General features: G+C 40.0%; 2 protein-coding genes across 3 annotated transcripts in view; one reads left to right on the top strand and one right to left on the bottom strand.

Annotated features, from left to right (window-relative positions):
* INTS14 (integrator complex subunit 14) overlaps positions 1–9,812 on the top strand; it is a 36,977-nt gene extending 27,165 nt beyond the window's left edge. Inside the window, exons 10-12 of one of the 2 annotated variants that reach the window (XM_069597619.1) lie at positions 794–912; positions 2,920–2,985; positions 5,004–9,812. In XM_069597619.1, the coding sequence (XP_069453720.1) occupies positions 794–912; positions 2,920–2,985; positions 5,004–5,255 (437 nt within the window). In that variant the 3' untranslated portion in view covers positions 5,256–9,812. The remainder of the gene's footprint in view (positions 1–793; positions 913–2,919; positions 2,986–5,003) is intronic. The other variant, XM_069597620.1, reaches the window with a different exon arrangement.
* HACD3 (3-hydroxyacyl-CoA dehydratase 3) overlaps positions 6,743–25,885 on the bottom strand; it is a 31,281-nt gene continuing 12,138 nt past the window's right edge. Inside the window, exons 6-11 of the mRNA XM_069597621.1 lie at positions 21,743–21,853; positions 14,996–15,123; positions 14,459–14,571; positions 11,939–12,045; positions 11,238–11,369; positions 6,743–8,413 (exon numbers count right to left, since the gene is read on the bottom strand). Of these exons, the coding sequence (XP_069453722.1) occupies positions 8,337–8,413; positions 11,238–11,369; positions 11,939–12,045; positions 14,459–14,571; positions 14,996–15,123; positions 21,743–21,853 (668 nt within the window). The 3' untranslated portion in view covers positions 6,743–8,336. The remainder of the gene's footprint in view (positions 8,414–11,237; positions 11,370–11,938; positions 12,046–14,458; positions 14,572–14,995; positions 15,124–21,742; positions 21,854–25,885) is intronic.

Here is a 25,885-nt window from a genome sequence, read left to right as displayed (position 1 = left end):
TGCTCTATCTACCCTGAAAGATGATACTGATAAAATGAGCCAAGAGGTAATAAGCATGCTTTGTAAGTTTGTGACAAAGTATCATTGACTCAGGAAGCAGGTGGAAAAATAGAAATCTTTGTTTATCCATGTGGCTATAAACCCAACATGGCTTTATGTCTTTGGAAGCAGCAAACTAGTAAGCCGTAAAATGGGGTATGTTTCACCAAGAAAGTGTTTCTTCCCTTGCTCTTTTCCTTAAATTGGATATATGTAATTTCACTTTTAAATGTTCTCAATGTCTCTACCTATGCTGTCTGAACCAGTAGCCACTCACCACAGGAGGCTATTCAAATTTAATTAAATAAAATGCAGTTCCTCTGCTACACTAGCCAGGTGTCAAGGGTTCAGTGGTCCCATGGGGTGTAGCTACCTTTCCTTATCACAGAAAGTTGTGTTGGAGAGTGCTGGGCTAGACTATGTAGAATTGCAGTATGTAGGAATACATGTATTTTTATATACACTTTAGTATTATGTATTTTTATCCTTTTATGACCTTAATTTATAAAGCAGATAGGTAAAACTTGTATATTTAAAGACAGTAAGCTGTTTTTCACTTGCCTGGGCCTCAGTTGATTGTTCATTGTCCAACATTAGTGCTGAGAGCAGGTTCCCCAACCTGATGGATTTTTCTTAATTAGGGAGGTAATAGGATATAGGAGATCGAATGATTCAAAGAGCTTCTAACCTAATTGGAAATGTGCTTGATTGTGTTTTGCCAGATGTCATTTCAAGCTTGTTTTTTTCTTTTAAGATGCTAAAGAAAACCCTTATGGTGAGGATGATAATAAGAGCCCGTTCCCCCTGCAGCCCAAAAACAAGCGCAGTTATGCCCAGAATGTGACGGTGTGGATCAAACCCAGTGGCCTGCAGGTAACATTACCATCCACGTTGCTCTCCACTGGGGACAGGGGGAGGGATTCCTGCAGGCAGGCGGACATTTGATTTGATTTTCTTTTCCTCTGATACTTTGTAATTCATTTACTTCTAGCATTTGTCATTATTTCCAAAAAGGATTTGAGGTGGCCTACAGTAAAACACGTACGTAGCAGAATCATTTTTTACAAAATTTGGAGCAGTATAAAACCTAGAGGAAGAAGAGAGACAGTGTTCCAGGAAGCCAAGGCAGAATGATAATTGTGTTTGAGCAATTTGGCTCTTGAGCTTCCTGCTACCAAGGTCAGAAAAAAAACATGTTGGTTATATGGTTCTCCTTGTCTGATAAAAGGAAGCATGTCAGTTCTTCTAGAGAGACACATTTTTTTCCAGCATTAAATTTTAACGTAAAAGGTTTGACATGGTGAGTCATTGAATAATATTATAGGTGTTATCTTTAGTACCAGTTTTGAGGAAGACATAAAAACCTTCATGTGATTATTTCTCCCACTGGCACAATGTAAGTCAAAGCATTACCATGTAATACCACAGAAACGCTTTATGGAACGCTCCTATGAAATTATCCTGTTATCAAGGTGTGCTGCCTTTAGGCAAGGGACTCAGTGACTTTCTCCTCCCATTGTCATTCTCCTCCCAAAGTCATTCATACATATTTTTAAAAATCGGTTTTTGAACTTTTTTTCTCACATGAGTGCCTTTTCTTTTTTCCTTTGTTCCTCCCATGAGTCCAGTCCAAGCCAAATGAGAAGAGGCAGTCAGGCCCTGACCACAGCAGTAACCTCTGTCAACGCATAGTCTCTGCCAGCCCCCTTTTCAGGGAGACGAGGCAGACGCATCCTGCCCTGGCTAAGAGGCCTCTTCCCTTTGTTGGAAATTAAAGTTCTCCCTCTCTCTTGCCATCGCTGACCCCAGCACTTCCCTGTCTGAAGGAGAGCTGAATTTTTCTAAAACTGCTTTTTAAATTCTGTTTTGGTCTGGATGTGTTGTTTTATTATGGTGAGGTGCACATAACAAAAGTTACCATTTCAGACGTTTTAAGGTATTCAATTCAGTGACGTTAATATAATCACAGTGTTACATGACCATCACCACTGTCTAGTTCAAAAACATGTTCATCACCCCGAAAGGAAATCCTTTACCCGCTAAACAAGTCACTCTTGCCCCAGCTCTAGGCAGCCACTTATCTGCTTTCTCTCATCTGTAAGGCTTTGTCTGTTCTGGATGTTTCGTGTAAACTGCGTCACACGTGTGCCTTTTTGTGCTTGACTTCTCTCAGCGTAATGTTTTCCACAGTCATTCATGTTGCAGCATGTGTCAGTCCTTCATTCCTGTTGATGGCTGAGTAATAGCCCATTGAATAAATGATGGTCCAGTGTATAAAGTCCATATTTGCCTCTCCATTCATTCAGTTGATGAACTTTTGGATTATTTCTGCCTTTTGGCTGTTGAGAATAATGCTGCTGTGATCATTTGCCAAGTTTTTTTCTTTTGTTGCTGGGTTGTTTTAAGAGTTTTATAAGTAAGTTTTATGGTAAGAATTTTATAGGTTTAGCTCTTAACATTTAAGCCTCTGATCCATTTTGAGTCAATTTTGTGGGTATGGTATGAAGTGAGGGTCCAACTTCATTCTTTTGCAGGTGGCTATCCAGTTATCCAGGCACCATTTGTTAAACAGACTTCTCCCCCCGACTGAATGGTCTTGGCATCCCTGTCGAAAAGCAGCTGCCCATAGATGTATGGGTTTACTGGGGGTGTTTTTGTGAGACAGGCTCATTTTTGTCACCATGAGCTTTAGTATCATCAAGCCTTTTGAAGGAGAGAGATGATTTACTAATGCTGAACAATAACATTAACTCAGAAGGGAGGCTCGTCTTTACACTATAACTCCTCATTTTCAATTTTTTTCCATTTAAAGGTATCCTTTTGTATTCTTTCCCTTTTTACCACAGAATTCTAACGTTGAATTCTTTTTACCCTGTACAGACAGATGTACAGAAGATTTTAAGAAATGCAAGGAAACTGCCTGAAAAAACACAGACATTCTATAAGGTGAGACTGTAGGAATTATAGTAGTCGAAGGTGGGCTCTGTGCTGCCTGCCGGAAATAAACTGTTTCACAGTAGTGTGAACACTGAACATGGACAGGAATTAGAAACATTTGCTTGTGCCTCCAGTTTTTCCTCAGTAAAATCAGTAGAAGCGATAGGTCTGTGCCTGCCCTAAATCCAGGACCCTGCGCTGGGTCTCCTGGCAGGTCCTCTCTGTGTTGGTGCTGCTGTGAACGGCTGAGGGAAGGAGCTGAAAGGACCTGTGAGCCATAGCCCTTAACGCTCCTCACTGTTCCCAAGTGGGTATCCAGTCTAACTCGAGGCAACCAGTGGATGTGTTTTCCAGGGATGGTGTCTGCTCAGAACATTCGTACTTTGCCAGAGGAGCTGCTGCTGGTAATGACTTCTAAAATGGCCCACTTAGGAGACTTCCCTGGCGGGCCAGTGGTTCAGACTCCATGCTTGCCGTGCCGCGGGCACAGGCTCAATCTGTGGTCAGAGACATAGGATTTCACCTGCCTTTTAAAGAGAAAGTGAGCCTTTTAAAAAATATATACATTTATAAATTGCAAAAGAATGGCCCTCCAGGATCATACCTCACTAATGCAGAACCAGTGGTGGAGTCAAGCCACAAGAGATGGGGTGGAGTTGGGGGGTCGGGGGCGGCATTTCAGTTCACTCTCGCTTCTCCTGTCCTGCTGATATTTGGCTGAAATTAAATTAAGTGGCAGTATGAGGTATGCAGTATTGTCAACTGTGTCCTAACTTGCTAATCTTAAAATATCGTACCCACAGTCATCCGCAGGCTAGCATCTCTTCCAGAGAACATAGGCGCTTTGGGTGTTATCTCATTACCTTTATGTCTTCAAACCTAATTATGTAGCGAGCTGGTGAAATCAGGCAAGAGTTCAACCAGAGAGTGGTTCAGCCCACCATTCCTCCCCCTAACCGAAGCCCTTAATCCATATTGGCCCTAGATGACCACTCTGTGGCTGCAGCCCCTGCCTGCCTGCAGAGCTGTCTATTCAAGGTCTATACTTTGGCCTTCTTCTGAACTTTTCATTTGTAAACAGATGATAGGAGAAAGGTGATCAGAAAGTCTGTTTCTTTCTTCTGGTTTTTTATAACCTACATAACAGAGCGGGAAAAGGCCTCTACCAGATGGCTGTGTCAGCCCCTCCCGTGGGCACAGCAGAGGTGAGCCTTGTTTTGTAAATGAGGCCACTGACACCCAGAGAGGCCCCACAACTTGCCCAGGTCACACTGCTAAGTGATGGATGGGGCATTTCATGTTTCTCTGCTTCCATCCACTGTGACTTCTCTTTCTGAGGCAGTCTTTGGGGTCTGACTTCCTGACTCCTCCAGACATACTCATTGTCATTCAGTCTAAGGCTCCAGCCAGAGAGGCACCGAAGGGTTCAGAACCCTCTGAGGTTTGGGCAAGCCTTTTCCATACCTGAGTAACAGAGATGAAGTATCCTCCGAGTTATGAGTTGTTGTTTAGTCGCCAAGTCGTGTCCAACTCTTTGTGACCCCATGGACTATAGCCCGACAGGCTCCTCTGTCCATGGGATTATTCTCCAGGCAAGAATACTGAGCAGATTGCCATTTCCTTCTCCAGGGGATCTTCCTGACCCAGGGATCTAACCCACATCTCCTGCATTGGTAGGCAGATTGTTTACCACTGTGCCCCCAGGGAAGCCGAGTTACGAGTACTGTCCATGAAATGATGTATGCAAAGCACCTCACCATGTTTGGCCTAAGTGGTCATGAACTGTGGTGAGGATAACCTCAGTTTCAGAAACCTGTCGTCCTTTGCCTTCTGACCACCTGTAGAGAAACTACTTCCCAGGCATGTCATCACACCCTCTTATTATTGGCATCTCTGTACAAGTATTTGTTCTGATATAAAAACACTCATTTAAGTTTGGGGGTCAAGGGGAATATATGTCACAGTGAGCACTTAGAAAGTATGTGATGAGGAGAATACATTTTAGGAACATTGGTGTTTTGTTTCAGGAGCTGAACCGTTTACGAAAGGCTGCCTTGGCGTTTGGTTTCCTGGACCTGCTCAAAGGGGTGGCGGACATGCTAGAAAGGGAGTGCACACTGCTGCCCGACACGGCTCACCCCGACGCTGCGTTCCAGCTGACCCACGCTGCCCAGCAGCTCAAGCTGGCCAGTACTGGCACCTCTGAGTACGCTGGGTATGACCACAACATCACACCTCTGCAGACAGACTTCTCTGGGAGCAGTGCAGAGAGAATATGACGCTGACTTTGGAAGCGTTCTTTTTTTTCAAGTGAGAATGATTTCGGGTAAAAACTTTTTCAGTCTGTTCACCTCTGCAGTGGCTACCCGAAGACCTTCCCGAGACTGCCTGAGACGCACCCCTCACAGGTTTGACTCTGCTACTCCAAGAATGTTCTGCAGGTGGGCAGCTGCTTTCTGGAGCTCGGAGTCTTTTAAATCCCAAAGACAACTGTTGCTCCCACAATGGGAACATCTCCTGAAACGCTTGAAGGACTAAGTGTAGAGCCCTCTCCACCATCCTCAGGAAACCCAACAGCTTGGGTTCTGTTCCTGAAACACCTCTCCACTCCTTTCCTCTCCCAACCATAGGGACATTTTCAAGTACCTGTGGTTGGGAGAGGAGACTTGCTAAACACAAACCCAACATTCGTAAGTTTCAGAAGTTCCTTAAAACTTGGGCAAAAAAGTCAGTGGCAACCCTTAGGGTGCTTTGGGTGTAACTTGAGATACAAACTTAAACAACCAAACTTATACAAACAAGCAACCATAAATGTATGATCCTCATTTATTCAGAATTTTTTAATGAAAATAAAATATTTGGTTTTCTATAAAATGGTTTCATTGGGAAACCAGTAGGTTTTTGCCTTGGGTTTCTCCTATAACCTAAATATAATTTCAGCTTCCTAAGTGGCATAGATTCTTGAAGGTTCCTTGGGTTCCATATTGACTTCCTTATTTCTGACACTGGTTAGGCCTCACTGCCTAAAGCCAGGTTCTGACATCACCGTAGTCAGTTATAGTTCTAGTTCATCAGCTAGATTCACGGCCTTGGGCAAGTCATCAAGCTTCCCTGGGATTTATTTACATCATCAGTGCTTTTCAGATTGCTCTGTAAACGTCCTAAGGAATTACTCCCATAGGCTTCAGCCCAAGCAACCATATTGTTTGTTGTTTTAAAACTTTTCATTTTGTATTGAGGTATAGCCAATTAAAAATGTTGTGATAGTGTTAGGTGAACACCACAAGGACTCAGCCATACATATTCATGTATTCATTCTCTACCAAGCTCCCCTGCCATCCAGGCCAAGCAACCATGTTTTATTTATTAATAACATGCTGTACTGCTATAGAGGCATACCTCGGAGATTTTGGAGGTTCACCTCCAGGCCACCACAATAAAGCAGGTATTGAAATAAGGCGAATCACAGATTTCTTGGTTTCCCAGGATATGAAAATGTTAGTTTATACTACAGTCTGTTAAGTGTGCAGTAGCATTATGTCTAAGATAAAATGTACACACCTTGAGTAAAAACTAGTTTATTGGTTAAAAAAAGAAAAGCCAACCATCCTCTGACAACACAGGGATCTTCATTTTCTGAAAAATGCAAGTATCTGTGACGTGTAATGAATCAAGGTATGCCTATATAATATTTTGTATAAACAAAAGAATTTATCACTAATAATTTAGAAACCATTAGACTAAATGATCTTTAAACACAAGTTACTAGGATTTTGACTGTAAATGTTTTAATAGAAATACACAATCTTTAGCTTTTTCAGACAGCAGTAAGGTTTGTAACAATGAATAATACAAGATTCTTTACAGCATAATCTACTGTAAAGCCCATCTGCCCAATTACGAAAGTCAGTTGAGAAGACACCAGAAATTAATACAGACAAATGTTGACAGAAGTTGCACACATGCAAAATATCCTTCAGTGCAGTGAACTTGACATCTGGTTCGTCTAGGCCTATACGAACCAGATGTCTTTAGGTCAAACCAAGTTTCCATCTTGGGCTCAGAGAAACAGCATAATCCAAGTCCCCCTTCCCCCGGAACAGTGGGAATGGCAGAACAGAAAGAGCTATCATGCCTTAAATTCTTACAGGCAAACATTACTTATTTTACTTGGTTTACTTGGAATGTACTAGGGAAAACTGATGGTTTTGATGATGGTCATATAAGATTTTCCTCCTCTGTTGGTGGACTTCCTGTAAGGAATCTTCATTAAGGCTCAGATGGTGGTTCTTCAGCCAGAGTGCTCACTGTTTTCACTGGCCTACTGCAAACAGGTGAAACAACAGCAAAATAAAAACCTGGTGTTTTTGAGGCATGTTCAAAAACAGACAGTCTCACCAGCTGACTCTGACAGGTACACAAGTACATGAACTCAGTACAGGGGAAGGAAGGCTGAGTGTCTGTCTGTGCACAGCCTAAGACAGTTCTTAGGTACTTTTAGTGTGGTCTACTCTGAAGTTTCCAGCGTGCCACAGGCTGCATCGCCAGACTGACCTTTTTGATCCCTGTAGTGCCATCTGGGTTTGGAACTCTTACAGTCTCACTGTTTCCTAACTAAGGTTTTCGTCTTTCTTTCATGTTGAAAACAGCTATGATTTAGCTACAAATGATGTAAGTGATCATGGTGTTCCAAGGTTCTGACTGGTTTCTCTCAAATCACCCTGTGGCTCTCCAGCGCCCATGCAGGTTAAGATGTTGCTAGAGACCAAAAGTTTCACAGGTAATATGTGTCCTCCAGCCCTACCTGGACTCAGAAATGTTTTTATCAGTAACTGAGTCAAACTTAATTCCCCCCCCAAAAAAATCAATGCCAACCCACTTAACAAGCAGCGCCTTGGGTACAGAATATATGAGGTCTTTTTCTGAGTCACTTCTGGAGCCTCCTATACAGCTACGTAGTCTTTTGGGGTTTTTTTCCCCACAAGCAATAGCTGCAAAGAACACACCTCAGCTATGCACATGGCCAGTAGCTGGTAGCCTCGGGGCACTGAAGAAGTATCTGGGGCCTGTGAAACAGACTGACTGGAGATGGGGTGGGTGGGGGCATGGCTGAGTCTTTTGCTGTCACTAACAGAATAGGCAAGAATGAACCTGTCATCGGGTGTCAGGAATCCATGTCATGCAAGGACTACACTAAGGTAATACAGTAATCAGGAATGTTACTGGGGAAAAAAAGATAGCGCCACTGAGAATTTAATCATTTAACTTTAAAAAAATTTTTACATCAGTACAAGAAGGTGAAACTGTAAGAACTATAGATTAGGCTCAAACTGGCAAGAAGTCATCTAAATCTCTTCCGTTTAGTGGATCTTTTTCTTTTTTTGTCCAAAGCGCCGCCTGCGCTGTTTATAAAGATGACGGAAATTTACATATAACCCTGGAAAAGAAAAAAGGCCAATTAGAATCTTTGTCTCTGTTTATAAGCGGAAGTTCTTGGGGTAGAACAGTCCCTAGCTGTCTGTTTTTCATATCCCACAGCCCCGTGCTTCCTGCATTTCCTCAAGAAGCACAGCCTAGAACACACAATAACAATGCACTAGAGACAGTTCAGTTTTCCACCAGTGGGTTTTACAATGTCATTTTCTCCCATGCTTTACTATGGAAATTTTCAGATATACAGATTAAATCATTGTACAGTGAACACCACCTAAATTTAAACTTTATTACACTTACTTAATCACATACCCATTCCCATCTCATTTTTTATGTATTTCAATGTAAGACATCAATACTCTTCACCCCTAAAAAATTCATTAATTAGAATTCAATATTCTTTTTTTCCTTTCTTTTAAGGTAGGATTTACATAAACTGAAATATACAAATCTGAAACAGAGAACCTAATTTTTAATTCAAGGCTAGGCAATACTATGTATTAAGCAATAGCCTAAAAGGTGTGAGACACTTTTCTAGGAAGCAAAATTTAGTGAACTAGAAAACAAAGGATTTCAGAGCCAGAAAAAAATTTCAATCCCACGTGATCACTGAGGCGTTCTGTAGCGAAGCCTCACCTCCATTTTTTTCATTGTACAATAGAGTTAAAAACACTTATTTTATAGACTTACTGTGAGAGAATGAATCTTTGATCTATACACAAATATAATTGCTTGTTATACTGCTCCTAAATTATGCAGATTTAGGGTATCATTCTCAAGAATAAGAACAACTACACACTCATTGTAGGCAAGCTAAATATGAGTATAGAAACTTGTAAGTTAGAATATGCAACACAAGGAAAAGCCACTAGGGTTAGTGAACATTAACATTCATCTTTTTTAGTAAAATATTTTAAGGGTCTTTCCAGTATTTATTCCTACTCTCAGTAGGTCCATTGCATGCAGCTTAATTACAGCAGTACTAGTCTTATGCGGGAATAGAAGTAAAGAGCTCTTTTAATGAGGGCATTTTCCAAAGTGATGCTTACTCTCTTCAAGCACCAAAGACTGTAACATTTTTGGTTTGAAATCTTTCTGAAATGGGTAATATCCTTTCTGAAATGGAAAAGAAGACATGGAACAAAAGGTAACCTTTGTTATGAGGGCACTCATAATATGTCTTATTTAACTGCGCTTCTGCCATGCGCTGATTCCGAGGGGCTCCAAAAGGATGTAGTTCTCTTCTCCCCCATTTCTAAATGGCCAAGACCAGGAATCCCCTCGTGGTCCAGTGGTTAGGACTCTGAGCTTTTGTTGCCGAGGGCCCAGGTTCAGTCTCTGGTTGGGGAACTAAGATCCCACAAAATGCATGGCACAACCAAATAAATAAGTAACCAAGATCACTGGGCTTTCCAACTTCTTGGGTTCACTTTTCGTGGTCTCTCTCTCGGTCTGGGGAAGCCAGTCTCCAAGCTGGTCCCCAGTAATCCCTACTTCCTGGTATCCCATACCCTTGTGTATTCCCCTCCCACACTGTACAAGGTTGATCTGTGTAACAAAGAGAACACAGCAAAAGTAACAGTAAGTCTGAGTTTAGGTTATAAAAAGGGCGGATGTGATAGAAGTGCTAATTATCACTACAATGGCAATCTTATTACAACTGATACACCTTAAAGTTACACAATGTTTTATGTCAAATATATTTCAATAATACATAAAATTTTTAAAGGAAAAAAAAGGGAGTTTGACTCTGGCTTTCTTCCAGATCATTTGCGTTGGAGAGAAGCCATGTTATGAGCGTCCACATGGAGAAGTACTATGGCAGGACACTGAAGCCTTCCTGCCCAGAGCTACACAAGCGAGCTTGCAGTACATCCTCCAGCCCCGGTCAAGTCTGCAGAAACTATAGCCCCAACTGAGCTGACAGCTTGACTGAAACCTCATGAGGGTCCCCGAGCCAGGCCCATCCAGCTTGCCTGCTTCCTGACCCAGAATACATGCGCGATAATAACTGTGTGCTGTCTTAAGCTGCAACATTTTGGGGTAATTTGTTGCACAGAAGAAGATAGCTAGTACACTATCTGTCACATCCTTCTGTTGCCAGGAGACCAAACAGCCATACTTAAGGCCACCTCATGACTTTTGTGAAATACAACAGGGAGAAATACATAGAAATCATATTAAAATGTGTCAGAACATTATCCAGAGTAAACAGTCCTCCTAGTTAGGAAGGCTTTTAAATCTCTCAACTTTGCAGTAATTTAGGTTTACTCCTCTATCTCTTCTTTTAGTTCTCAGGAGGTCCCTAGTTTTTATGAGTTAAGAATTTATGATTTTATATAAAAGTTGATAAGCAAGGTTTTACATGAAGAATAGGGGGCTTTCCTATCGTCAGGCAGAAGGCTTTCTGATGTCTTGCAGCTGCTTGAACGGAGGCCTTTCTTGCCTTCTTCCTTGCTGCCAGCTGTGTTACCACCTCTGTAACAATTCCTCTGGATAAGGAATCTGCTACTGAAATCAGCAAAAGTTAAATGAGCTTTTTATTCAGTTTTAAAAGCGTTTCTTACATTATTTTAAACATGAAATATGGGAAAGTCTGAATGACCAAGAGCATTTCAAGAAAAGAACTCAGCCAATCAAGATGTGGGAAGAAATATTTCCACATGGCATATTCTCCAGTGGGTCTGTTCTGCAATGTAATTCGTTCTTAAACTTATTTCCACTCTTTTGAAAGCAAGAATACTAACAGGGATTTCTAAAACTTTGAATCATCTAACTACCTTCTAAGAAGCAACAGAAAGAGAGTCTATTATGGAGCCAATACTTACCTAAAAATAGTAATATAAGGTAAATCTGAAGAAAAAAGGAAAATCGAACTTTGATTTTCACTGGATATGGCAATGTGAAGCTGAATCTTCCTGTTTCATTAAATATTGGAATGGACTGAATCACTGAGACAGCTGAAAGCAGAAACAAGAACTTTTTAGAAGCAAATGAAATACAATTACATTTACCGATAGAACCTTCTAACTCTTCAAAGTTTCGGTTCTAGGTTTGTTGAAAATGCTTCCTCCTCCCTTTGTACAACAGGCTCACGCCTCTTCTTTTTTCCCCACTAGCTTTCCTAGGAAGTAAGCCTTCAGGCTGACAGCAAAGGTAAATGAGGAACAGTCATTTGATAGCACTGAGCTTCCTATTCTATAAAATGGAGAGAAAAGTACCTATCTGACTCACTCATTAGGTGTTTGTCATAATAAAATGAAGTCATCAATATGAACTTGCTTTGGAAGATTAAAACTACCATATAGATAGGAAGCAGGCAATGCATGACCACCCAGCTCCCAAACCTTAACAAAATGAACTACTTCCTTGGAACAGTCTCGACAGCAGTATTGTGGAAGGAAACCACTAGAAAGAAATTCTTGAAAAGTTCAACACCCGTGTATCAGACTAAAGCTGGCAGAGGGAGGAAAAGAGGTCTGGCTACTCAGTGGAGGTAAGATATAACACCTAGAGTTCTTTAAAGTACCTTCTGCCAAACATCCCATAGGATACAGGGGAATCCACACAGTGTAACGAAGCCATGTGAGCACCTTCCAATCCATGTCAATGCAGGAGAGCATGTAGAAGGGGTACCTATTGGAAATAAGGCATTCACATGTTAAAAACCACTGAATGCAACTCTAGAACATCATTCAAGAAGAGTAATTTCACAATCACTCACACATGGCTTTTTAGCAGAATTAACGAACTCCCATTAATGAACTCCCATTGTGCTCTTCCTCCAATCTTCAAAGGATGCGAAAGTGAAAGTGAAGTTGCTCAGTCATGTCCGACTCTTTGTGACCCCATGGACGGTAGCCGACCAGGCTCCACCGTCCATGGGATTTTCCAGGCAAGAATACTGGAATGGGCTGCCATTTCCTTCTCCAAAATGATATGAATTCTCGATAATGGCAAAGTAAGTTTAGGTCTCAAAAGAACCCTCTATGAAAAAGGTCCGTACATGGAACAGATGCTCAGAAGCATTTTGGCTTTATTCCTGGTTCTGATCTATGTTCCAAGTAGGTAAGGACAGATACTTTGACACTTTATCTCTGCCTAAATGAACATTTCCCAAAATTAAAGTATACAAAAAGACCTCTAATCTATAATCAGGCATACTCTACTTAAAAAGAGCTAACATAAATTTGCTTCTCCCAAACAGTAAAAGTTACTATTAAGAACCTATAATCTCTTTCACTTTTGTGTTAAGTAGACTAGAGGGTATACAGGATGCCATGGGATGCAGACTACAGTTAAGACATAATCTAGGGCTGCTAATGTCTTTTCTCCCTCTTAACTGTCAACTTTACCAAAACATCACCAAACCCAGAACTGAGGAGTCAGTTAGCAAAACCAATGGTCACTTGGCTGGAAAGGGAAGAAGTATGGAATATGTATGGTCTGGTACAGAACACATCTACTTTAATCAGATCTTTAAGAAAAGGATAACTTCTGGATTTCCCTGGTGGTCCAGTGATAAAGAATTCACCTGCCAATGGGGGGGACACAGGTCCAATCCCTGGTCTGGGAAGAGTCTACATGCCTCGGGGCAACTAAATCCTATGCGCCACATTGACTGAGCCTGTGGTTTAGAGGCAACACAACCAGAGAGTAGCCCCCACTCGCCACAAATAGAGAGAGCTCCCACACAGCAATGAAGACCCAGCACAGCCAAAAACAAAATTATTTTTTTAAAAGATAACTTCTTCTACTGACAATCAAAAATAGAAGAATCAGATAAGAGGTCAATTCAAACGTCAGTAATCTTATAGCCAAAGATTTATTCTATCATCCCTTCTCGAAGGCTGGTCTTCAGTACTTCATCCAGCCTGGGATGTTTCTTCAGTTACATGTTTCTTCAGCCCTTTCAAGAATTTTTCCATGTGAATGAGTCCTCTCTTTCCAACAAGACAGCAAGATCCTAAAGGGTAAGATAGGCCTTTGGTTTCTCTGGATCTCTCCCTCTGCTCCCCAGTGTCCAGGCTGGTATTATGATCCACTGAGCGCTTTAAAAAAAAAACTGCCTCAGACTTGCTGGCAGTCCGACTCCATGCTTCCATTGCAGGGGACATGGGTCCGATCCCTGGTCAGGGAACCAAGATCCCACATGGCATAAGGCCAAAACAAAATTAAAAATAATAGGCTTGTCCGAAGGTAGTGCATTATCTCGATTGATTGTTCACAGTTACAGATCGAACTCCTCATCCTACTCTTTCCCCCTCCTCACTACTGCACTTGACTAGTCTTTTATGGAAGCAGCCTAGATGTCCATCGGCAGATGAATGGATGAGGAAGTTGTGGTGCATATGCACAGGGACTATTACTCAGCTATAAAAAAGGAACACATCTGAGTCAGTTCTAATGAGGTGGATAAACCTGGAGCCTATTATACAGAGTGAAGTAAGTCAAAAAGAGAAAAATACTGTATATTAACGTATATATAAGGAATTTAGAACGACAGTACTGACGATCCTACATGCAGGGTAGCAAAGGACACACAGATGTAAAGAACAGACTTTTAGTCTCAGGGGGAGAAGGTGAGGGTGGGGTGATTTGAGAGAATAGCACTGAGACGTATATTACCATATGTAAAACAGATGACCAGTGCAAATTCAATGTATGAAGGAGGATATCCAAAGTCAGTGTTCTGGGACAACCCAGAGGGATAGGGTAGGGAGGGAAGAAGGCACGGGGTTCAGGATCGGGGGGATACATGTATACCTGTGGCCAATTCATGCTGAAGTATGGCAAAAACCATCACAATATTGTAAAGTAATTATCCTCCAATTATAATAAATTAATTAAAAAATAAAATTTTTAACTAAAAAAGTATCTTTAATGTTTTAATTTAAAAAAAAACACTATCTCAACTTTGCAGAGCACATAGATGCAGGTAGAACTCCACACATGAAACTTTAATCTCAAATAAAATGAGACTCTGGATAAGACAGTCTTATCCATAGTCAAAGGAGCACTCAAACACCATCCTGGCATTTGTACCCACCTGAAAATTTCAACTGTGCTCCATATATAAAACACAAAGAAAACCACAGCTTTGCTTTGCATTTCTTCCACGGTACCAAAGACGATAAACAAAATGAAGTTTCTTCCAAGAAGCTGTTAAAAAGACCCAGAAGAAAAAAAAAGTTTAAAATACATTCGTAAAAGACAGCACATAAATGTGTTATCTGAAACATAAACCCATTAAATTCAAGGTACATAGAAAAAGACAGAACAGCTTAGAACAAGTTTAAGTACCAAGTCAGTACCAGTGTTACAGATTGTGTGTGTGTGTGTATATGTGTGTGTGTTCAGATAAAACACTGCTATTTCTCTGCAACAGGTAGAAATGTGAAAGTACCCAAGCCAGTACCAGTATTTCTGGACAGATTTTTTTGTGTGTGTGTATTCAGAGAAAACAATGCTATTTCTCTGCAAACAGGTATTTTTACTCATTGAAACTTCTCAACAAAGTGTGAATACCTACTGAATAAACATCAAAACCCTGCATTCCCCACCCTTGAGATCAACTGCTCAATACCTGGGAAAGAGAAGGTATCACTGGTGTCTTAGTGACTCCAATTGCTGCATTGATAGATTCCACGGCTGCCAGCATCTGGCAAAAATACATCATGTCAGCCACAGTGTGGAACGTGTCATAGAAGGACTCTATGGGACAAACACATATTAAAGGTAAATCAATTGGCAAATGCCAACACACAAGTATTTTGCAATCTAGATAAGCCTTTACATGAAATGAACTTTAGGAAAAGTATAACAAACATCCAGTCAGATTCAAGTTCACTACTCAACTAAGCTGGAGGGGAGCAGGCCTCCATGGGCCTAATTAGTAAATTTTATTGGTTACCAGTAAGTTAACACATAAACCTTGTATGCCCCTCTCAATTTTAAAAGGCAAGAAAAAAAGCATACCTAGATTTCACTCACTTATTATATGCTGAAAAATCTATGTATCAGGCACAATGGTAATTCCCTTCCGGTCCATTATCTCATTTAATTTAAAGCTAAAACTGTATTACATATATTGAATGAAAAACCTAGCTTTTTAAAATATCAAAACTATACAATCATAAATACATGCAGAGGTACAAAAGTACTGAATAAAATTAACTTTCAAAAACCTTAATTGTATTTATATACTTAATCCTATTAATTCTCATTCTGAGAATATATCCTAACTAAAAAATCTAAAATGAAAAAGAATAAAAGCTTCAGCAAGGAGACTGTTCTCTGAAGTATTACATATTTTTAAGAGCACTAAAACAGAAATGATCTAAACCTATAAGTATGGAAAGTTTGAGAAAACTATAGTATATCTATTTCATGGAATATTATATAACAAAATGAGTTGTTGCTTATTTGAGGTCAATAATTGTGGTATCAATCTGGAGTGGTCCATAATTTAATATCCTTCACTTTCCATGCTGATCCTCACTTGACATCCTGAATTCTTACATTCCTCTTAGTGTTTCTCAAGCAGGGCACCACTGACATTTTGAGCAAGACAGTTCTTAGTCCTGCATATTGTGAAGGTTTAGGATTCTTGCCTCCCTGCCTATTAGAGTTTTTAAGAAATGGCAGAGTTAGGCAAGTTACCGGTAAAGATGACACTGCAGGCTCCTCAAAAAGAAGATAGTTTAAATATCAAATGAAAAAAACAGGCCCTGGCAAGACTGAAAACACTCTCTAATCACAAAAATGATCCACTATACAATCCTGCTACAAAGTCAAATGTGAATCCACAAAATGAGGAAGTTCAAAATTTGATTAGTTATTTTCTTTGAAGAAGTAATGCAAAATTACAATTTAAATTTTGCTATTAAAAAATTTATTCATAATTTTAAATGTCCCTTGTGAAGACAAAAATCACAATTTTTTTTCACCATTTACAGTGAAATTCTGGTATCTTTCTTCAAGAGATTCACTTCTTAATTTTTTGGACAAATTATCTTTGACAAATCAGGTTCTCCATTATTTTGCACTAGAAAATTGTGACTTAAGATTTGGAATATGGTAAATAAAAGTAGATCTTGTTGCTCTGTATCTGATTTTATGGGAAATTCATCCTTGTTTCCATTCAGGAATAAAAATCTGATTTCTAAAATGATTGTTATAAAGAATATTAATAACACTAACATGCTTATAATACTGTTTTAAAAACAAGATGCAAAACTGTATACACAGCATGATGATAACTTTTACCTGCAGGAGAAAAAATAAAGACTAAAAGGAAATGTATGGAAATATTAAGTGAGGGACAATGGCTTATTCACCTCCCCTTCTAGGCCCCCCACACCTCCTCCCCAGTTTTCTCCCATTTTCCAAACATTATTAAATTGCTCCATTTCCTTTTTTACATTTTTATTTATTTATTTATGGTTGTGCTGGGTCTTCGTTGCTACGCGTGAGCCTTCTCTAGCTGCAGTGAGCAGGGCTATTCTCCTTGTCGTGTGCAGGCTTCTCCTCGCAGCGGCTTCTCTTGCTGAGGAGCCCGGGCTCTAGGTGCACAGGCTCAGCAGCTGCGGTGCATGGGCTTAGTTGCCCTGGGGCATGTGGGATCTTCCCAGACGAGGGATTGAACCCACGTCCCCTGCATTAGCAGGCAGATTCTTAACCACTGGACCACCAGGGAAGCTCCAGCCCATTTACTTTTATGATCTGAAAAAAATTTCTTGAAAGTACTAACAAGGTACTCATGTTAATGGACAAGGATTTAAACAGTGGTAGTATAAAACAGTACACTCTTTCTGGGCAGTATACAGTAGAATCCTTAAAAACAATCTACCCTTTAGTCTCATAATTCTTCTTCAACAACTTTTCCTAAGAAAGGTACATGGGTTTATTAGAAAGATATCCAGCAAAGTGCCAAGAATCTATCATTCTGATAGACGGAATTACGGCAGAGTTAAAGTAAGTAATTAACACATTTTTATAATTAGGAAAAAACCTTATTTAGTTTAAAAAAAGTTTATTAATAGAGAGATAGACATGAGTTTCCACAAGTTTGCTATTTCCTTAACATGAGTTCAGCTTATACATGTTTATGTAAATAAACCAAGTACATGTGTAGAATTTGCTATTCACCACCACCTTTTATTCAAAAAGAGGTAACTACAAAGGACAGACTATGACCCCTGGTACCAGGCCCAGGTCCTTACTATACTTCTGAGGACCAATGAGGGAGAATTACAACAGCAGCTCCATTCCAATAGGTGGTTAGGAAGGGGCTCAGAGCCCAGACAGAAATTACAGCTCCAGGCAGCTAACTTTAAACACATGACCCAGATAATTCAGCAGCTTTTGGAGTGGGTCACCTAATGGCTAGCAGGCTCACACAGGAACATTCAGAACCAATACAACTATGATAGGTTAAATAAATTATTTAGGAATTGGGAAGTCCCTACTCATGAAACTTGTGTTAAATCCATACTAGTAAGAGCTATAGATCTGAGAACAACTGTCCGAGACTTCCTTTGCTTCTTTAAATAACCATCAGTGGACTTCTGGTTACACATGACTATAAGGTGCTAGGCATTTGGGAAGTTTTTCACTAGCTTACTACTGTGCTTTGCAGAAATCCAAGGAAAGACTGGAAAAACAACGTGCACTTCATTCTAAAGATTCTGGAGCTAACTACAATTCACCTTCACAAAAACAAACAAAAAAAAAAACAATTCACCTTTACAAACCTCCGATGGGAAAATTTAGGACTGAAGAATAAAATAGTCTACAGGACTTTTTCTCTTTTTAAACAGTTTCTTATTTTCCATCATGCTCATATTTTTCCTCATATTTACTTTACAAAATAAAGAAAAATTTTAAATGTTCCATTCAAGCCATTAGAAAATGGTGCCTTTTCTTCCAATCATTCCACATTTATTGGTTGTTTCCTTTCTCCTTTTGATATTGGTGTGAACAAACTGGAAGAACAAGTTTGTTACTTTTTTAGTCTATCATAAGTATTTTTCCATATTTTACAACCTCTTTAAATACTTTACGTTTGCTTCACAACATTCCACTGAGGGAACAATCTAAAGCAATCTTTCATTCATGGACATTTACATAGTGTCTAATTTGTCACTAATATAAATAATACCATAATGTTTATTTTTTACAACTACTTTTTGCTGCTGCTGCTGCTGCTGCTAAGTTGCTTCTTCTTCTTGGATATGAATAATTAAGGTTCTTGATGTTGCTACTGTTGTTGCTATTCAGTCGTTCAGTCATGTCCGACTCTTTCTGACCGTGTGGACTATACAGCAAGCCAGGCTTCCCTGTCCTTCACCGTCTCCCAGAGCTTGCTCAAACTCATGTCCACTGAGTCGGTGATGCCATCCAACCATCTCATCCTCTGTCATCCCCTTCTCTTCCTGCCTTTAATCTTTCCCAGTATCAGGGTCTTTTCTAGTAAGTCAGCTCTTCCTATCAGGTGGCCAAAGTACTGGAGTCTTAGCTTCAGCATCAGTCCTTCCAGTGAATATTCAGGATTGATTTCCTTAGGATTGACTGATTTGACCTCTTTGCAGTCCAAGGGACTCTCAAGAGTCCTCTCCAACACCACAGTTCAAAAGCATCAATTCTTTGGTGTTTAGACTTATGATCCAATTCTCACACTGGAAAAAACCATAGCTTTGATTATACGGACCTTTGCCAGCACAGTAATGCCTCTGCTTTTTAATATGCTGTCTGTGTTGGTCATAGCTTTTCTTCCAAGGAGCAAGCGTCTTTAAATTTCATGGCTGCAGTCACCATCTGCAGTGATTTCAGAGCCCGAGAAAGAAAAGTCTGTCACTGTTTCCGTTGTTTCCCCATCTATTAGACAGAAAGTAATGGGACTGGATGCCATGATCTTAATTTTTTGAATGCTGAGTTTTAAGCCAGCCTTTTCACTCTTCTCTTTCCCTTTCATTAAGAGGCTCTTAGTTCCTCTTTGTTTTCTGGCATAAGGGTGGTGTCATCTGTGTACCTGAGGTTATTGATATTTCTCCCAGTAATCTTGATTTCAGCTTGTGCTTCATCCAGCTCAGCATTTCACTTGATGTACTCTGCATATAAGTTGAACAAGCAGGGTAACAATATACAGCCTTGACATACTTCTTTCCCTATCTGAAACCAGTCTGTTGTTCCATGTCTGGTTCTAACTGTTGCTTCTTGACCTGCATACAGATTTCTCAGGAAGCAGGTAAGGTGGTCTGGTATTCCCATCTCTTGAAGAATTTTCTACAGTGTGTTGTGATCCACGCAGTCAAAGGTTTTGGAAAAGTCAATGAAACAGAAGTAGATGCTTTTCCAGAACTCTCTTGCTTTTTATATGAGCCAACAGATGTTGGCAATTTGATCTCTGGTTCCTCTGCTTTTTCTAAACCCAGCTTGAACATCTGGAAGTTCTTGGTTTACGGTGAAGCCTAGCTTGGAGAATTTTGAGCACTACTTTGCTAGCGTGTGAGATGAGTACAATTGTGAGGTAGTTTGAGCATTCTTTGACATTGCCTTTTTTTGGGATTGGAAGGAAAAACTGACCTTTTCCAGTCCTGTGACCACTGTTGAGTTTTCCAAATTTGGTGGCATATTGAGTGCAGCATTTTAACAGTATCATCTTTTATGGATTTGAAATAGCTCAGCTGGAATTCCATCACCTCCACTAGCTTTGTTTGTAGTGATGCTTCTTAAGGCCCATTTGACTGTGCACTCCAGGATGTCTGGATCTAGACGAGTGATCACACCATCGTGGTTATCTGGGTCACTGAGGTTCTTGAGTACCTTGCAAAATGATTTTCCCAAAGAGCTGTACTTCTGCACCCTCCCCAGTAGCCACTGTTATGTTTATTTTAGCACATGTTATTTTCAATTAGGCCTCTTTTAGAACTTTGCAAAACTGATACATAAAAAATACATTTCCTTCACCATTACTGAGTTAAACATTTTGCTGTATGTTAAATTAGTTTTATTTCCTCTTATGAACTGCCTGTACATGATCTTTATCTATTGGGTAGAGTTTTCACATTTTAAAATCAATTTTACAAGTTGTTTATATGTAAAAAAAAAAAAAGTTGCCAATATTTGTTACAATTTTTCACCAACCCTCCATCCTCATTTTGCTCAACTCAATATGCTTTTAATCTTTAATGTTGTTTTGGATGGATATTTTTAGATATATAGAAATTTAGGCATTTTATGTAATCAAATACATTGACCTTTTTCTTATGATTTCTTCTATTATTTTCAAAGTTAGAAAATCCTAACCCTCCACATGTGATTTTCATAAATGTTTATTTATATCTTCTATTATGACTTAACTTTTTGATATATGACTCCTAAGTCTTTGGGGGGGATTTTTTTTTTCCCTTTATATACAGTATGAGAAGAGTTAAACAGATTATCTGCCTCGCAAATCAAGCCAATTTTCCTTGGGAACATTATTAGATAGATTTCCCATCTAATAGAAAAAAATGACTGGATAATATTTTCCTTTCCATTGATTCAAAATTCCTTTTTATCATATACATAATCTGGATATATATTATATATTACATAATGTATTGTAATAATAATATATAAGAGCTATTTTTGAGCTACTTAATCGCTCTATTAATTAGTCTATCCTTATACTAATACTATACTATTAATACTATTTTTTCATAGCAGATAGAGAAAATCCTCTCCCATTACTGTTTCTTCCCTCGAATTTTACTATTTATGGTTCACAATAAAATTTCAGAATACTTTAGATCACATTCTCAAAAATGTTCTATTGTCATTTACTTTGGCCAGAATTCTGCTAAACATAAAAATTAATTTAGCAAGAACTAATACCTTTATGATAGTCTTTTCATTCAGTTTCACAATAGTCCATTTAGTCTATTTAGGCTCCAAAGGAGTGAGATCCCTTTAGGACTGTATAACTTTGACACTAGGAGTATCTCATCAATTTAGTTAGTTATAAATGAACTATCAAGCAGTGAATAAGAAAGGGATGTTAGTCCAAGATGCACCCTTGGCTAGCTGGGTGGATGTGGACCATTTCTTTGACCATCTCCCAATCTGTTTCCTCACCTATTAAATGAACAGAACATCCAGGCAGCCTGTTTCACAAGGTCATGGGAAGTGAGAGATGTGAACACACAATGAAAGGTCTGAAGTGCTACATAAATATGGTGGGGGTGGAAGGGGTTGGTGTGGAAGGCTGAAAGGCAGAAAGTGTTACTTCTGGTGAATAGTGGGCCAAACTACTCAAAAAAGAAAGCAAGCTTTGAAACTGTGTACTTGCCTTTTCCCAAGATAAAGAATCTCACAGTCATGTTGACAAATATCCAGGAGAATCCCAAGAACTGCACTAGATTATACATGAACAGGTATCCTTTCTTCAAGCTTATAAGAGCTGAAAAGCAAAGAAAGGGAGAAAGATGTTAAAAGTAGTAGTCACAGCAGGAGACAGGTATGTGGGGTTTACCTGGATGACTGCATCCCTCTTTCGTACATGAGTGCCCTAAGCTCCTCAACAAATACCTGGCCCAGGTCTGCACAAACCAGGCTCTTAGTCCCATAGAAAACAGATAAGCAAAATTATAAGAAACGTTGTAGTCCAAGGCATAACTTCAGAGGTCTTTTCCCTCACAGTCTTGAGGGGTAAGTATACAGACTTAACAAATCAAAGAAGGAAAAGGAAAAATTACATCTGGCAAAAAATAACTGACTAGCTAAGGAGGCATTATCAGGAAAAATATTCAGTCCTTGCTCCTGTCATCTTAATATAATCTACAGTTTCTTTTTTAGAATTTTTTTAGGACATATAGGTCAAATACCTCAAAGAAACAAAAACTGAATTTTAAAAATCTAATATTTGACCATGTATCCATCCAACCAAACATTAAGTGAACACCTAAAACATGCAAGATACTGTGAGTGGCATCACTGAGCCTCAAAGATGGTTAAGACATGATGCTCCCCTCAGAGAGTTTCCAATCTAAAATCCATATTTCAAGATTGAGAGCGACAGGTAATATCCTGTGAGAATTTCAAGGTGAGAAAATGACTTTAGGCTGGAGAAGCATGTATCAGGCCCAGTCTGCATGGATGAGATGGTTATCTAATCAGGGCTTTGGAAGATGGAAGAATGAGGATATAACCAAAGGCTGGAAAACTGCAAACCAGGAAGAAGGAAGGAGAATAAAGGTCATTAACTTTGCAGCCTAAGGGTTTTCGAAGACATAGCAAATAATGGAATTAAGGGAGGAGTAAGGAGCTTAGACAGAGCCACGGTTGAGTCAAAGGAGTAGGGCAAAGGAAAGGATAATTCTTAAGAAGAGCTTTGGAGTCCAGGTTTTGCTGCTACACATTTATTCCTACCTACATATTTTTATAGCCACATATCAGTGTTTCTATAGAGATATCCAGCACAGACACTTGGTTGATGCTCAAATAATCACACTTGGTATGTCCAATCAAAAACAGCCTTATCTCAAAGGGTCAAAAAAGTCATACTTATAGCAACATTTAACAAATTAAATTTTTTTTCTTCAAAACTACAAAAATGTATTACATTTCCCCATTTAAAGAACTTTATTAGGAGACTTTATGAATTTAGATAAAACTGCAAAAGCTTTTTCTAAGATCATAAAATAATCCATACGTAAGAATTTTTACATATTTCAGAAGTTTATCCCTCTAAACACCAAAGGTGGCCTTTTTATGTCATTCTTCTTCATCTCCACTAATCCTCTCCCCTCCTCTGCTTTTCTAAAGCAGAAAATTCCTCTAAATTAGTGGTTATTCAAAATTTTTTTAAAGCAACAAATTATCTTTTCCATAAGAAATCTTATGGACTTCTATGAACACTTCCATAAGAAGTGTTATTCAGGACGCTAATACATAAAACACAAAAGCCAAGCTGCTCTAATTGAAGTGTACCTGCCTGCTTGGCCTACCTCTCCAAAGCATCTCTGGGAATCCCTGGGGTACCATGGCACATAGCTTGAAAACAACTGCTCTAAAATTTTCCCTTCAGTCGTGTCCGACTCTTTGCAACCCCATGGACTACACAGTCCATGGAATTCTCTAGGCCAGAATACTGGAGTGGGTTCAGTTCAGTAGCTCAGTCGTGTCCGACTCTTTGCGACCCCATGAATCGCAGCACACCAGGCCTCCCTGTCCATCACCAGCTCCCGGAGTTCGCTCAAACTCACGTCCATCGAGTCAGTGATGCCATTCAGCCATCTCAATCTCTGTCGTCCCCTTTTCCTCCTGCCCCCAATCCCTCCCAGCATCAGAGTCTTTTCCAATGAGCCAACTCTACGTATGAGGTGGCCAAAGTACTGGAGTTTCAGCTTTAGCATCATTCCTTCCAAAGAACACTCAGGGCTGATCTCCTTCAGAATGGACTGGTTGGATCTCTTTGAAGTCCAAGGGACTCTCAAGGGTCCTCTCCAACACCACAGTTCAAAAGCATCAATTCGGCGCTCAGCTTTCTTCACAGTCCAACTCTCCCATCCATATATGACCACTGGAAAAACCATAGCCTTGACTAGACGGACCTTTGTTGGCAAAGTGATGTCTCTGCTTTTCAATATGCTATCTAGGTTGGTCATAACTTTCCTTCCAAGGAGTAAGCGTCTTTTAATTTAATGGCTGCAGTCACCATCTGCAGTGATTCTGGAGCCCCAAAAAATAAAGTCTGACACTGTTTCCACTGTTTCCCCATCTATTTCCATGAAGTGATGGGACCGGATGCCATGATCTTCGTTTTCTGAATGTTGAGCTTTAAGCCAACTTTTTCGCTCTCCTTTTTCACTTTCATCAAGAGGCTTTTTAGTTCCTCTTCACTTTCTGCCATAAAGGTGGTATCATCTGCTTATCTGAGGTTATTGATATTTCTCCTGGTAATCTTGATTCCAGCTTGTCCTTCTTCCAGCCCAGCGTTTCTCATGATACACTCTGCATATAAGTTAAATAAGCAGGGTGACAATATACAGCCTTGACGGACTCCTTTTCCTGTTTGGAACCAGTCTGTTGTTCCATGTCCAGTTCTAACTGTTGCTTCCTGACCAGCATATAGGTTTCTCAAGAGGCAGGTCAGGTGGTCTGCTATTCCCATCTCTTTCAGAATTTTCCACAGTTTACTGTGATCCACACAGTCAAAGGCTTGGCATAGTCAATAAAGCAGAAGTAGATGTTTTTCTGGAACTCTCTTGCTTTTTTGATGATCCAGCAGATGTTGGCAATTTGATCTCTGGTTCCTCTGCCTTTTCTAAAACCAGGTTCAACATCTGGAAGTTCACGGTTCACGTATTGCTGAAGCCTGGCTTGGAGAATTTTGAGCATTACTTTACTAGTATGTGAGATGAGTGCAATTGTGCGATAGTTTGAACATTCTTTGGCATTGCCTTTCTTTGGAATTGGAATGAAAACTGACCTTTTCCAGTCCTGTGGCCACTGGAGTGGGTAGCCTTTCCCTTCCCCAGGGGATCTTCCCAACCCAAGGGTCAAACCCAGGTCTCCCACATTGCAGGCGGATTCTTTACCAGCTGAGCCACAAGGGAAGCCCAAGATACTGGAATGGGTAGCCTATTCCTTCTCCAGAGGATCTTCCCATCCCAGGAATCAAACCAGGCTCCTGCATCGCAGGCAGATTCTTTACCAGCTGAGCTGTCAGGGAAGTTCTTTCCCTAGTTATGGCATGCCAAATAAGTGCCACTAAAACTTGAAAAGTTTTTTTATTTTGGACACATGAGGAACACTTATTCATTCTGCTTTTCAGCATTAATCTTGTATAGACCTGCATGGTCCTCCAACCAGAATGGATAAGCTCTTCGAGCACAGGTGCTCTGATGGATTCACTGGCTCCAAAGCTCAAAGGCCTAGGACAACGCTTTCCATAAAGCATGAATTTAAGACAGCTGCTGAATTTAATCTATGATACCCAGAAGATAAGACACTTAGAGACAGACACACTTGGACAGACATAAAAGTAGAGCTGAATTTTTAAAAGGTTAATGAACAGCAGGACTATACAGAATACTTTCTATCTTTAAGGCTGACAACCATAGCCCTTGTGATCTCAGTTAGGAAAACACCACCAGACTGGAAGAACTGTAGTCATGGACCTATGCAGTAATTTCCAGGTCTCTGCAGGACTTGCTGCCACCTAGCACCCTACTAGGCCAGTCCAGGAGGCTGAGGTTCTTCCATTCTGCTACACCAACCTTGGTGTACTCAGATGATGTCAGGCCCCCCAACAGCAGGGAAACATTAAAAGTAAATAATACTTTTGATGTGGGTTTGCACAGCTTAAGCGTTGGGCATTAAGGATTTCTCATAAACTCATCCACCCAATACGAGCCCTCCTGCCGTTTCACACTCACCCATACTCCCATCTCTGTCACAAGTTAACTGGTAACTACCATAGCAGTAGGGG

The sequence above is a fragment of the Ovis canadensis genome, chromosome 7 (assembly GCF_042477335.2).
Source record: "Ovis canadensis isolate MfBH-ARS-UI-01 breed Bighorn chromosome 7, ARS-UI_OviCan_v2, whole genome shotgun sequence".
NCBI classification, from domain to species: domain Eukaryota; kingdom Metazoa; phylum Chordata; class Mammalia; order Artiodactyla; family Bovidae; genus Ovis; species Ovis canadensis.
Note: the sequence above shows the minus strand (reverse complement) of the source record. Positions and strands in the feature narration are given on the sequence as shown.